Here is a 14,783-nt window from a genome sequence, read left to right on the forward strand (position 1 = left end):
TTTCATTGCGTAAAGTTTTCTAAGAAATGTTTCACGCCGGCGGAGATTTGTTTTTTACTGCATTCGCTTTGTTTTGTGAAAATATGAAAGTATTTGTCACAAAAAAAATATTTTTCTATTGATTTGTTTATTTATTAAATAATTTGTTTATGGCATCACAGTGATGCCATCCGCACCAGTGCGATACATTCCTCGGATAATTATGCAACCCGCCATACAAACGACGCCCAACATTTTTTTGACGAAGCAAATAAGTAGCTCGGGATAATTTCTGAGATGTTGGCAGAATTGATTGGTACTATTGAATTGTAAATTAAGATTAATATTTCAGCAAACGTTATCGAATACACATACGTCAAGTTTTGGGTGAATAAAAGATTTCAAATTCAATTTTCACAATGAAATTTATTTGCTAGAAACATAGATTTCCTTACACACATATGAAAAATATTTCGTCTTTTTGACATTTTATACAATGTAAATGCAACAAAAATCAATTAATAATGATGAAATTCTTTGAAACAAGGGTTCAAACATAGTCCTGGAACTTCTACACAACTTGTACAAACAGTTCTAACCATTTTCCTTATTCCCTTTGTATAACAAACTTGGCACCTTTTTTGCTTAGCCCCTTCTTTGCTCATGATATCAGGAAGGTGAACAGTATCTTTGGGGATATTTGACTGTGGTGGTTGAATCTTTTTATTTTTTTTTTATTAGTGATCTTATGACAGAAATTCTGAAATCCTTTAGTGTCATTCTCTTGCCTGAATAAATGTTGTACAAAATGTAACTGTTAATTTGCATTAGGTGAAAAACATGTAAAGCAACCTTTAAATACCACCTCAAAGATTTTCTCTCCAAGGGATAATATGCCATTAATTGGTCAGCCCTATCCACGCCCCCCATGTAAGTGTTGTATTTGACAACCATTTTCGGTCTGCTTGCGGTTTTTTCTCCTCTCAAATTGACCTCTTGTAGATCACCATTAAATTCGGAGGACACCATGAGAACATCTCGTTTGTCGTTCCACTTAAGCACACATATTCCATCAGAGGTATATTGTTGCATTGATTCGCCTCTTTTCAGTTTCTTTCTTAGCACTTGAGGAGGATTATATTTTCTGTTTGACCTTAGAGTTCCAGTTGTATACGTGTCCTTTTTCAGCAAGTCACAAGATAATTCAACAGAATTATAATAGTTGTTCATGTACAAACTGTGCCCACTGAAAAAAAATCTATCCATCAATTTCCGTACAACTTTGTTGGAATGTCCCCTCCCTCCAACATCAGGATCCTTCGCCCCAGTGTAAACTATAATATCTTGGATGAGACCATTAGGCTCAGAAAGCATATATAGTTTTATACCATGTTGGTGACGCTTGTTTTGAATGTACTGGCGAAAAGATAACCTTCCTCGCCAAAGCAACATGGACTCGTCAAGGCACAGTTCTTTACCTGGATAATAAATTTCTTTCATTCTTTCAGTGAAAAGATTTAAAAGAGGTCTAATTTTATATAAGGGGTCACTTGGTAACGGATCACCTACACCAGGGTTCCTGCCAAAATGCATGCACCGTAAAATAATTTGAAATCTGTCCCTGGAAATAGTGCTACGAAAGCACGGAAAATCAAAGATATATTCCAACCTTTTCCAATAATCTGGGATGGATGGCAATCTCACAATCCCCATTAGGTATATCAAACCCAAAAATGTCTCAAATTCCCCTCGAGTGAGATTACGATACTCAGTAATTCTAGCTCTTGGGTATCGGTTTTTTTTAAGCAATTCATTGGCATAAAAGTTAGTCTCTTGGATGACAAGGTCGAAAAAATCATCGTTTGCTAATAGACAGAAATAATCAAATGGATCACTTCCAGGATTGCCCACCTTTAGCCCTGGATTTTTTGTGAAGGGGATTTCACGACGATCAGGAATGTGGCCCACGTACGTAATAGGGGTTCGTGTCGCTGAAGCTGGAAGAGCACTCTCAGGATCCTCTTCAGCAGGCAGATTTTCGGCTGGAGTCTCCCAACCAGCTTCATCCCCACTGTCTTCAGACGAATCGGTTTCGTCATCTTCACCACGAATATTCCAGCTTTCGTCATCAGTGCTGTCAAAATTTTCTTCATCCGATTCTAGCAAATGCCTCAGCAGCTGATCTTCCGTTAATGGTTTTCTGCTGAAATCGTCTATTTTTCTCTTTTTCTGAGTCCCAGAAGTGGAGGGAATTTGTTCATCAGACATTCTGCAATAATAAGTGATGATTTTGGAGGTTATTCATTGTAAAATTAAAGAATAAATTGTAATTAAGCATCATCAAAACCACTGAACCGATAATCCTCATTTGCACGAGTCTTTTTACGTAAAGTAACCAGAAATATTCAACCACACAATGCGCTCACAAATATTATTTTTGATTTATCAAATAATCATTCCAAACATGCAAATTGGTGCTATGAAGGTATTCTATCAGAAAAAAGACAATTGAAATGCATGTGGAGACACTTTTACAATGTGGACCAAAATATTTCAGGAAATAACTATTCCTTCAGTTACCACATACTTGCGTCATCAACGTAAACTTAAGTTAACGCCTATAAAATATATTAAAATAAATACATAACGCCAACAAAATACACAACACTGATGAGAGAGCTCTTTTGCAGTCGGAAAAAGCTGTAAGATTTAACCTTTAGAACCGACGTACAGGAAATATGTGAACGTGTACGTTCCAGATATAACAGCAACATGAAATAATCCAAAAATAATTGTTACTCTGTGGATACAAAGTTTGCTGACATTATTATCTGATTATAATAGCTGATTTGGTCGAAGTAAAATATGTGAATTGCCTCAAAGTTCAAAAAAACCTTCTCGGAGAAGAAACAATTCAATTTACGCAAATACAACACTAGAGTAAATTTTTAGGCAGAGGTAGTTTCATTGCTAGGAGATATTCAAAGCACAGTTTATCAAATGCTGATACAAAAACGGTCCATGGGGTATAAAATAGGAGTAAAATTTTAAATTTTTCCCACATGCCACCTAAGTGGCTAAAAATGTAAAAAAAACTTAAATAGTGAATGAAACATGGCCCTTTGGTAATATCAGAAAAATAAAATCTCGATTGAGGAGAGAAAAATCACGCAAATTCAAAATTTTATACTAAAAATAAAATTGATGAAAGCACCTACCTTGATAGTGCAGAAGATCTGGGGATGTATACAACACCAGAAGGAACGTGTACAGATGCAATCGAAAGACGCCCGCAGGAGAGACTGTGCCAAGGGGGAGATTCACAAAAACTGCGAAGGAAGAGCTGTCCTTCTGTCCTTCTCCACGACATGCACACAACTGAATACTTGCATGCATTTCTCATAAGAATGGCGAAAATTCTTCCAAAGATAGCGAAAGCAGGTGACACAGAGCGACTCGCAGTCTATTCCTCGGTGTCATAAAACGACCCTTTTAGCATGTCTTACCGCTTGGAACAGGGGGCGACGAAGCAATAAAACAGCTGGGTCCGAACGTGTACCATGGGGTGGGATTTCGGAAATGCACGTGCCTAAAAGTGGAAACCTGCCTATTAGTTTCCTATAGCCACAATCCCTTAGCCCTTGTCCCTTAGCCCTATGGAAAATCCCTTTCAAAAGGACCGCCCTACCAATGGGTTGGCATGGTCACACCATCCTTATTGTTCCAAGGGTTGCTGAAGATGCCATGTTCAGCTGGAAACCGTAGTATGTGCCTTTGAAGCTCGAAAGATTAACTGCATTAGTTATGTACTAGTCTAAATACTCTACTGCACTCTCTCATTAACTATAATTTAAAAAGAAGACTAATGAAGTCACAGAAATAATAGCCCCAAAATCCGGTAATTATTTTTGCCAAGGATTTTCCTAATTCCACTTTCTCATTCAAAATAAAAATTGAAAGGCTTCCTGAGAAACTCCACCACTTTTGCCCGTGCATAACGAAATGGTGGTCGTAAATATTCCAACCTAGTATCATTATCAAACATAAGGTAATAATGAGAAAAATGAGAAAAAAAGTATTTCCATTTCTGTAACCAATATACTCAATCCCCTGTGGAAAAACTCGTTTAGAAAATAAGTTGCAAGCATATTCTGGAAGAATATTCTGAGATATAACGGTGATTTGTAAATATTTAGTTTAAAATTGATAAAAAAGAGTGATTATTCAACGGTGTTTAGCGTGTATATAGTGACCGTATTTTGTAACACGAATATTTTTTTTCTTCGATGAAATGGAAGGAACATTATGACTAAATGTTGATTTCAAAAATATTAATAGGATTAAAACGGAAATTTCCTTCAAATATCATAACATTTAGTAGAAATATATAGGAGAGTAAAGAAGAAATCACATTTTAATTGTTTTGAAACGGCCAAACATCTTACATAGCAAAAAGTATATATTTATAAATATAAATAAATGAAATCAAAGTACTCTAAAAATTTAAACTAATATTCGGAAACGGAAGGCATGTCAAGGTAGCGTAATCCAGTGCGTGTGCGGGAAACCATCGTTAGAGTAAAGAGAACAGAGCGGAGGAGCGTAGGGAGCGATTGATAGACATAGACTGGTGTGGCATCACAGTGATGCCACCCGCCTGTCGGCGGGGCCTGCGCTGGGCATCAATGCTATGCCATCCGCACTGAAAGGGTTAAGTACTCTCTTAAACTAAAATTTATTTAAGCTTTTGATGTTTTTGTTTTCATGGTACGTGAATATTTAGGTTTAATATCCTTTTCCGGACAAATTACCGTGGACAAATTAAGTTTCGGGGTTCAGGCACCTCCTTGACCCCCCTAAACTCCGGCCATGGTGTGACGATTGAAATTTTTTAGATCGATTCGTTGATTGTTGGTGAATGGTTTGGTTATATGAGGGTAGAACTCACCCTCTACTGGGCTGAATGAGAGAGAATTTCGTACTATCAGGGCATCAGTTGTTTGGGGGTGTCCGAAGGTTTCACTTGAGGTTTGAACCCGGGACCCCTCGATAGCACCCAAATGCTCAATCCACTCGGCTACCACACTCCCCAATGAAGACTAATCCTAAATAAATTATGTTTCCATGGTGCTTCAAGTTAAATGATATGTTCTACGTTAAGGATCGTGCGTACAGTTATAAAAATACATCAACAAAACCTTAACGTTTATCGCTATTACCCCTCCCTAGGCTTTTTGGTTTAATATCCATTACTTAAATCACTTTTTGCCATTGAATAAAACCTTCCTGTCGGGTAATATCGGGTATTATTCGCCATGTCATACTGCTTTTAAAGCTCAATGGCTTAGTAAATAAAATGTAAGAAATAATATTTTGAATGCCTGATTGCTCTATTTTTTCATATGATCTTAATTACATCAAGGATATAATGGTCACTGACCATTGGTCCATGGTCAGTGTTTAGGTCAGTGTTTAGGCTGTGAGCGAGGCTCATGAACCAAGTTGTCGGCGCACCCGAAACCTCTTTCTCAGCACTTGTAGCGCCGCTGGCAATCACAGAAGCTGTCCCCTTTAACTATGTTCACAAAAACCAGCCAGTTGACAATACAATAAGGGTACGCACGCATTTGCCGTAGTGTGAGTATCGCGTGAATAGTGTGTTCTTTATGTTAGCGGAAGCTTAAAAATTGAACATTGAGAAATGAATAGAATTTTTTAATAATTGATTTCGTAGTGCTCTTTACAATATTTTCATTTTCAATTTATTATTATTATTTTGAAAGTACAGTTTCAAGTCGACGATTCGGTCGGGTGGTAACGTAGATACAATCAGGGATGCCGACTTAAAAAAAATATTGGGGGGGGGCAAACCGGAGATCATGCCCACGGAAATTTTATAAGTAGTGAGTTTTAAGTTTTGCAAGCATTATGGAAGAGTCATATGATAAAAATTAGAGCCCTAATAATTCGAATATCGAATCGGTAGAATACTATAATAATAATAATATATGGACAGTCCGGAGGAAATCGGCAAGCCTGACACATTTTTTCCTCTCACCCATAACGAATTTTTGAGGGGGATCGGGCCCCCTCAAGCGCCATGGAGTCGGCGCCACTGGATACAATTATATATAAATACAAATATACAAGTAATACAATATAAACGTTAATCCAAACATAGTGAAATTCGCGATTCCAGCCAAGGGAGACACTACCTGGCGGAGAACGCTCGAAACAGAGGAACGATGGTCATGACGCGGTAGTGCAATGAGGAATAGTGTGTATGAGACCTTTACACTGTTTTATAGACTAGTTACGGTGTGATACCTACCTTTTGGTTTCAAAACAGTTATTACCATTACTTGAGGTTAAATATTATTTCATTCTACGACCCTGTAATAACTGCAGCACAAGTGGAATCGTTTCAAAGCGAGGCGACGGCTGTTCATTCCCGCACGTAGGTAGGAGCAGTAAGCTCTTGCTTAGGACGATTTTAATGGAGATACGTTGGTTTTATATGTCATAGCTGTTAATATAGTGTTATTTCAATTGAAAATCGTTCATTTGTGAGGTTACGCAGAAAAATTAGAAAAATAGCTTACATCCAATGCATCAAAATATCCGATATCCGTGATCGCTGTTTTCGAGATTTTCAATATAACATAATCAATATTTACATTGCCATTATTATAAGCGGGATGGTATTTGCCCGTGTTAGTCTGATAAATGTGTTTTTTTCTTCTGTGCGCGATGTACTATTGAACAATTTACCTGAAGTTGCTGAGTATAGTAACTCAAGATTGACGTTAAGTATCAATTGCAAGGAGGATGAAGCTACTGTGCCGTTGAAAGAACGGTTTTTAACAGCGTCTCACGATGTAAATTAGTAATATATGCATTATGGTAAACATTATTATCCTATTTTGATTGATTCCAGGGGTCAATTCAGTAGTCAGTTCGAAGTCATACACAGAACATACTGCTTTCAGACAAGAAATGGACGACTTTCACCAATTCAAGGCAATTTCAAGTTTCATTTCGACTTTGAAATGTAATAGTGGGAAAAGAAACTTAGTCCCCAAATTCCTTTCCCCGTAGACAGTTACAGTAACTCATTCAATGGATTATTATTTAACTGTGACACCAAATTTAAATTCAAAATCCAGCCAATTTCATGTGATGCTCTGTGAAATAACCATAACCTGGTGTTAATAAGATTGCAAAGATAATATTGCAATTCCTTTCTGAGGCAACCGAACGATTAAAAATCGATTCACACAAGTACAACATATCATACTATGACATAATTCATGTAAAAATATCAGGTCATTCAGTTTCCTTCTAACCATCAGCGGTTGGATATCCAAAATATGCATTGTTTATCTGTATGGGGTATGTTTAGTATTGAATCCACCATAGTAGATTAAAATTTGCTTTGTACCCTTTCAGTTGTAACCATTTACACTTGATAACAAGGATGCCATATAACTATGTTAAATTCGAGAATAGAGCATACCAGTTCTGAATGCAATACTTTGAACAAATGAATGTGTTTTTGTAACTCAAAGCAGACGATTTATAAAACCAAACATACATACGAGCCTTTTGCAAATTACACCAACTTGTATATTTTCATCTGAGGATTTATTAATAAAATTATTAAATATAGCTAAATTAGTAGTAGTAGACATTATTTATCTGAAACCTTGCTGTTCAGTTACTAGTATTTGCATACTTCAACATGGGGATAAAGAATGAAGAACTATCGTCTCATTTAGTCGTCCTTAAATTTCTAAATCATACCAAACAATTTCATTTCCCAATGGTAAATCACATCACATAACTATTTAGTTCATTTCTTATCCGGAAATATGATAATAATAAAGGTGAACACAGCAATCCACATCAGTGAAGCAGACGGCTGTGGCACCCAAATACAGCACGAAAATAGCTTGAGATGGATTATGATTCCATGTATTGAAGCGGCAGACTGTGTATAAAATACTATAAAGTTCTTTTGTGGTGTATTCCATAGAAATGACTAGAAAGTAACGCAATACGAGTCCGATGAACGGAAGTCGAGAATCAAACCTGAGTCGTAATGCTTAGGTACATTATAAACACCTTTAGTTACGTCGACAAGCAGTTTTCTTTAGTTCTAGATCTTCATACGGACGAAAAAAGCCGAAAAATACACCGTATGAAGGTTTTAAAATAATAAATCTATCTTATTAGCTCTTTATATTATGGTTTATGTTCTCTCCGTACCCCAATGCTTTACGATTGTTTTGATTTTACCATCACTCTGGCGGCCATATTGGAAATTGACGTCACTGACAGCAGCGCCGCCATCGGTCATTTGAGTCTCGATACAAAATGAAAAGACCCTTACCATTCAACCATGTTTAACGTTATCATAAAGAACTTAATATTTCGCGGAAATAGTTCCATAACTACCTTAGAAAGACCATTCCGATCCCCTAATCTCTAAAGCAGGAAAGAACATTTCATCGAATTGGAGAGCTGTTTCGGAGGGTTTATTTTATGGAGGCTCTTTTCTTCACAAATTTATATTGTTTTCATTAAAGAAATATTTAGTGCTCTTCTTTTACTTTTAGTTTCAAGGAGCAACTTTTACTGGTTAATCATTTGTTTTAGTGCTTTTGTGCTCTAAGCCTGCGTTAGCATCCATGCAGGCGGTGTACTGCCCCGTAAGCCGACCCATTAGGCTTGTGTTCAAGGACCTTTCGCTGATACTGACAATGAGACATTTTTACGATACGATACATCAGGAAGAGAATTAGAAATATCAAAGAGGAAGGAGCTTTTGAAAAGATCGCTATGTGAACGTTTAAAGAAAAGGCGAGTTACGTGAGTGAAATGCGTGTTTTTACAGTTTTCAAACCCATTGCGCTCGATTGATTGTAGCCCGAAGAATCGAACGATTTGTCGTTTTCACCGAAGCACCCATTTTCATTTGACCCGTTTCCTTGACCAAACTCATCGCCAGCTTCTGATTTGATACGAGGTTTTCTGGTGGGTTTACTAGTGAGTAAATGTTTGTCGCTTTCTGGGTAAGTTGTAGATTTTAGACTTGAAAACACCATAAAAGAGATGAAGCCGGTGACAAACAATTAGGGATGTCAATGTTTAAATTTCTTCAGCTTCATTGTTTTCTGAGCTCATGTATAATTCCACTCTAGGTTATTAGCACTCACGAATAATTGATGTATAGCGATTTAGGAACGTAGTATATTAGGTATGATTTACGAATGCTTTAATCTGTGTGTTATAAATAAATAAAAAAATCACCAGTTACTCATGAATTTTGAGACTCTCATTTTATAATTTTGGCGTAATAGAATTCATAGTATCATATCTAATGATACATTTCCATAATATGTTATGGGGGCATAAAATCGTTTGGTCAACCCAATGGATGAATCAAAAGCCATGAAACCTCGTTCATCAAAACTATAAAGCCCCAAAAATAATGAGTTACAGGTGAAATTTCAGTTTCATGATTATTTTGAAAGTACCGCTTATTTTATTTTACGAAAGTGCCATTTATTTTACGAATCTGTGAATGCAAACCATTAAAAACGTAATATTTTTCAATTTTCAAATGTGTTGTGCTGAATTTTGTGTAATCCGTAAAAAATTTCATGATTCTTCGATTTCACCGAAGCAGCATATTTTCTTGACCAAACACATTGCCAGTTTCTTCCATTTTTTTGCGGTATATATATTCAGTAGGTTCTTTGAGTTGGTGTGTGAGAGGAGTTTTGTCTTTTACTGTGGAATTTCAGGGTTTTAGGATTTAGAACACCATAAAAGAGGTTAAGGGAATGACAAAAGCTATGGGATATATATGTTTCAAAATCAAATTTTGGTATATGAAATCATGTGTAATTTCACCCTATGGTATCGCCGCTCACGAATAATCTATGTTTACACATTAAAGAACGCAATATATTATGAATGAGGAATGTATTTCACGCAGCTCGGCGATGAGTGTTTTTCATTCCACCCAGTTTCATATATTTTGCAGTAAAATATCTGCAATTGCGCTGAATAGCATTTAGAGTGATAAATTTGATATATAACATCATCACGGCTGTCAATTTCTGTTTACACCACTAAGTGTAACTCATTTCCGCATGAAATTCGAATCGCTTTGCCCGGCAGGGACGCGAGTGGCGACTTTCGCAAAAGCCATTTGAATGTGCGGTCGGTGAAAGGACATCTATAGGCCGGCTTATGATTCCTCTTTTGTAATATTCATGGTCGAAACAATGCTGGACCCGATAGCAGCATGGTAGTCTTATCTTGATATCATATAACAAGTGACTCGGTCGCAGGTTCGTATTCCGCTTGGGTGGGAATTGCACTACCCTGATAATTAATCGAGATAGTCGAAAAGTCGTTAGATAGTAGGAAAGAGACAGTAATTCACATTTTTATAAAAATTCTAGAATCACATGCTTTTATGCGGGCTATTAATAGGTATTAAAAATCGTAACACACGTAAGACTTAACGCTTTCCTGACTTACGGTCTGGGTGAAGTTTTACACAACCAATTGAGATGGTTTGGCATAACTGGCGTTTGATGGCTAACTAGTCATCGCCTTCAGTGAGTTGAATGGCATATTGTAACGCAAATTGTAAGATTTCATGGATAAATCAAAATTTATCAATGATGTGAAAGGAAAACTTACGTGAATCAAATCTATATCGGCATGTGTTTTGGGATCTGAAGATGACGTAGAATGTGAAAACTATGGTCGCTAAGATTAGCAAAATCCGCATGGAAGGAATAGATCTTTTCTTTCCCTCAATACTTCAAAAAATTGTAATGCGTATTAGGAGAGAGGGTTTAGCTTAGATTTGGGGTAATAATTTATTACTGAAATTTGGTCACTGAACTATTGTTGAATGGTAATATATAATATAATTTATTACTGAAATTTGGTCACTGAAAACAGCATGTTCGGCGCGCAAGCATATCTGAAAATGGTACCGCAACCGGCTTCTCCTATAGGTTTATAAAATTGCCATCCAAGATTCTTCATGATAACGAACCACTCTTGCGCTGCCAGCCGTTTTGCTTTCCGATTGCGTGGGAACGTAAACATAGAATTCTTACTTTTCCAAACAATCTGAAAAAGTTGGCATAATCAATTTGACTTCGTTCCCGCAATGGCCAGGAGACTCTTTTGAGAATCGCTCCAAGAATGAGAGTGTCTCTCTTCACATCTATTTGCGTTCGTGGGTATTTTCAATTCGTTCCCCCCCACTAAGGGGTGGTGAGGGAAAAAAAACGCTCGTTCTTTGCCTTTGCTGAAAATTTCCGCCACAGTCACCTGGTCCACGAGTTCTCTCCACTCTTCAACCGATATGAATGGAAAGAGTGGGATTAACCCCTTATTTTATTCCCATCTTTATGTGGCTTCTCTTTCTCGCGGCTGACGGAGTTTTCGTCTCCCTTTGTCGACTCCCGCTCGTTGAACTTAACTCCATTCACCGAGCAGCCGACTCTGTTTCGCGACGCAGTAAAAATGTATGACTCGGGGAGATATTTCCAACGACTGCTTTTCGCTGGCTTCTGGAGAAAATGTCGTCTCTACCTCCCGTGCTTGTGGTTTGAATTTTCGCTCCCGCTGGTGGCCGAAGCCAAAAGTGAAATTCCCTCTCCGACAGGGACGACACTTTTTTTCTTTCAGGTGCCCACTCCGCTCTCTGGGCATGCGATACCTCGCTCTATCTCGCATCGATGTTTGCTGTTCACTTTCATCTTTGTTCCTTACCAGCTGTAAGTAAGGGAGGAACTTCAAAACCTCTATACACTTGCACTTTGCAGAGAAAAATCCTTGGTAAGCCTGCTCCATTGGACCATCTCTTTGTCCGCCTCGGAGTCGTTCGACGCGTCCACACCTCCATTTGATCCCTTACTACCACTCGCTTTTTTTCTCTCTCTTGCCCATGGTTGATTTTTTTTGGCGAGATCCGTAGACCGTCTACTGAAATGGTTGCCATCGAGGACCGACTACAATGGAATTTACTTTCAGGCTTTGTCGCTGCGGCACAAGCTACGTAAGAGGAAAAAATCTAGATAGGATGTCGAAAGGAATGTATGGAGCGGAGTAAATGGATCTAGCTTCATTTTTGAAGGTTTTAATCGCAAAATTAGGGTTCTCAAGCTTGTGCACGAGATAGGTTGGGAAACGGTTTTCCAGCCGAAATCAGGTATTGTGCAGTAATTGGAATATAAGCCGTAGTGTGTTTTATCCCGTATGGGCGGGATAAAACGTACTGCGGTAGAATAAATTCCAGGGATAGGATAAATATGGGACTATACAATTTGTAATAGGCATTCAAGAAGTGTGGGCTTTCACTTGAAAGCATTCGTGTCTGTTCTTGGGCGTTGTGCTTTTATTAGCATATTAAAATCTCCATTCTTCCAGTGCTACCGCGTCTGGTCGTTTGTTAATGACAACAGTTTATCCAGCGCTGCTGCTAGCGTCTTCAGGTCGAAGACTACAATGGAAAACCAGACGCGATAGTACCGGAACAATGGAGATTTTGGAATCTCGACACCGCGGAAACCTACGCTGTAACATAGAATATTAAAAGTCGCATGATTAGACTTACCTGTATTTATCTAGTTTCATAGAAATCCGTAATTAGGCTCTTTTTCGACGCGCAAATTGGTGTGAAAATCTTTGGTGTGAGCTCGCGCCAATCACAAGTTCAAGCAAATATTATAGCCCAAAGCTCTATGCGTGTGAGGCGTTCCATGCAGGATACACCTTCACGCTATAGGCGCAATTACTGTGTTGCTAATGTTTATTTCTTGGTATTATAGCCTAAGTAATGCCCGAAGACATAAAGTGTTCATTGAATGCCCTCTTTTGCCGCCATACCTAGACAACAAGGGAGTAAGGGTCCAGGTTTGTAACTATCGTTACGAAAATTAAGAGCGGGTTGCTAAGCCAAAATTGTTTTCCTGTTACGAAAAAAGCAATAATATAAGCCGCCAGACGCCTGCCAGAGAAATACTTTTCTTTGAGGGAACGGAGATAGAAATTACGTTTCAGATTAAATTTCGTTATTTCTGACTCTTGAGTTTACCCCATGAAAGTCAGAAATAGGCATGGAATTGCTCCTGGAATTCATTGAAAGCCAAGAGCTCTACCCTGGAAATCTATTCCGCTTCCATCGACGGGAGTATGCATTTGGCACAGCGCGCAATCCTAAATGCATTTGCCGATATTTGTGTTTTCATTGCACTCGAAATTGGAGAAATTTACTCGTCGAGGCCTCACTTTAAATAAACTATCAAATTTTACTTTTTTTATTCAGGTTGAAATGTTAAAATCTTAATTAGTACTGCTTTTTGATTAGCACAATGGGTCAAAAACGTTTTCCTACAAATTGGAGGTACTGCCATCGCTTTCGTCGAAAATTAGGCTTCTTCTCTAGTCGTGTAATATTTTAGTCTCGTTGTTAAGTATTATTTGTATTATTGTGAAGTTGATTGCGTGAAAATATAACCTTAGGCTCCCAAAATATACGTAATTGACTTACCGACTCACATGTAAGTGTTTGGCAACAAAATAATATCTGCAGCTTTTTAATGGATCCTCCATGGCGAGTTTTCGATAAGGTCAATTTCGTAGGGTAGTATGACGTAGTAAGAAGGGTATCAAGATAGGTGCTTGTGATGTGATTGTGGGGAGTACGCCTTTTTAATCAATCGTGCTTGATTGCAGTCTTAAAAATAATAAATTGGAAAGAGCGTGGAAATTATTTTTTCCCCTCAATCGTACTAAGCATTCTCGAATCTGTAACGAATCTCGGCTAAGAGCGAATGATAATACGGTGACAGAGGTATGATCTTCATGATTGTTGCGTTAGAATGACATAAAAGAGTTTAGAAATTCAAATTTCATGTGAGAGCATTTGGGGCCAACTCCATTTCTTAAGGCCTTTTTAAACGGTACATTAACCCGTACAAGTTAATGTCTAAATGTATGAACGCGAAAACGAACACGAAAATGTCCCGTGTAACATTTAAATTCCACTCAACTTGCGTGAATGTATGAACGGAAAATAGAACCTTTTCTAATTTGATTCATGCATGTTCCGTTCCAGTCCATAAAAATCATTCACGCAACCAAACATAAACTTGTACGTGTTAATGTATCGTGTAAATAGGCCAATACACTTTTATAACCTTATGTATACCCTTATTTATACCCTACCCTTTATGTTCCTCTCACTAGTAAGTGTTAAAATTTGAAACTTTATTAACCTATTACTACACAGAATACTTTCTGCTTTCGATTGCGAAGATATTTAGGCACGTTGATCCTGTGGTTGTCTCCAGTAATTCTATGAAATATTTTGGCGATAGTTAAACTTTTCTCTTCAGACTGGCTTGTAGCCATCTAGCTATACTGAGAGGTAACGAGGTCTAATGCTGTTCAATTTCTCAATAGCTCATTTTCTATGAGTGACCTTGATAGAAAGGATGAATCTCCAAAGCAAGCATATTTTTGGATGAAGGAAAGCTAAAATAATCTATACCATGCCATAACCTGTTTACTTTTACAATACTTGCATGTAATTTACAGGCACAATAGGGGTACATATTGAATTTCCATTTTGCACATATCCCACTTTTTCCCTTAGTGGGCTTATTTTGATGGGCCTTAAAAGTAAAATAATAAGTGGATTAAGTTATTCTCTTACAAGCTTTAACAACACAATTGTGATAATTCGAACGAAGGGGTGCGGGTTC

General features: G+C 37.7%; 1 protein-coding gene across 1 annotated transcript; it reads right to left on the bottom strand.

Annotated features, from left to right (window-relative positions):
- Positions 1-471: 471 nt before the first annotated feature.
- On the bottom strand, positions 472-4,598 carry LOC124167990 (piggyBac transposable element-derived protein 4-like). The gene is made up of 2 exons (XM_046546073.1): positions 3,198-4,598; positions 472-2,248 (listed from the first exon to the last, which is right to left on the bottom strand). Exons 1-2 carry the CDS (start codon positions 3,380-3,382, stop codon positions 703-705), a joined length of 1,731 nt encoding a protein of 576 aa, XP_046402029.1. The 5' UTR covers positions 3,383-4,598; the 3' UTR covers positions 472-702.
- Between the last annotated feature and the right edge of the window lie 10,185 nt (positions 4,599-14,783).

The sequence above is a fragment of the Ischnura elegans genome, chromosome 11 (assembly GCF_921293095.1).
Source record: "Ischnura elegans chromosome 11, ioIscEleg1.1, whole genome shotgun sequence".
NCBI lineage: Eukaryota > Metazoa > Arthropoda > Insecta > Odonata > Coenagrionidae > Ischnura > Ischnura elegans.

Coding starts and splice junctions, on each gene's coding strand:
- LOC124167990 (XM_046546073.1), bottom strand. CDS start 3,382: ATGAGAAATGCATGCAAGTATTCAGTTGTGTGCATGTCGTGGAGAAGG. Junction 2,249..3,197: donor AGATCTTCTGCACTATCAAG/GTAGGTGCTTTC, acceptor TTATTATTGCAG/AATGTCTGATGAACAAATTC.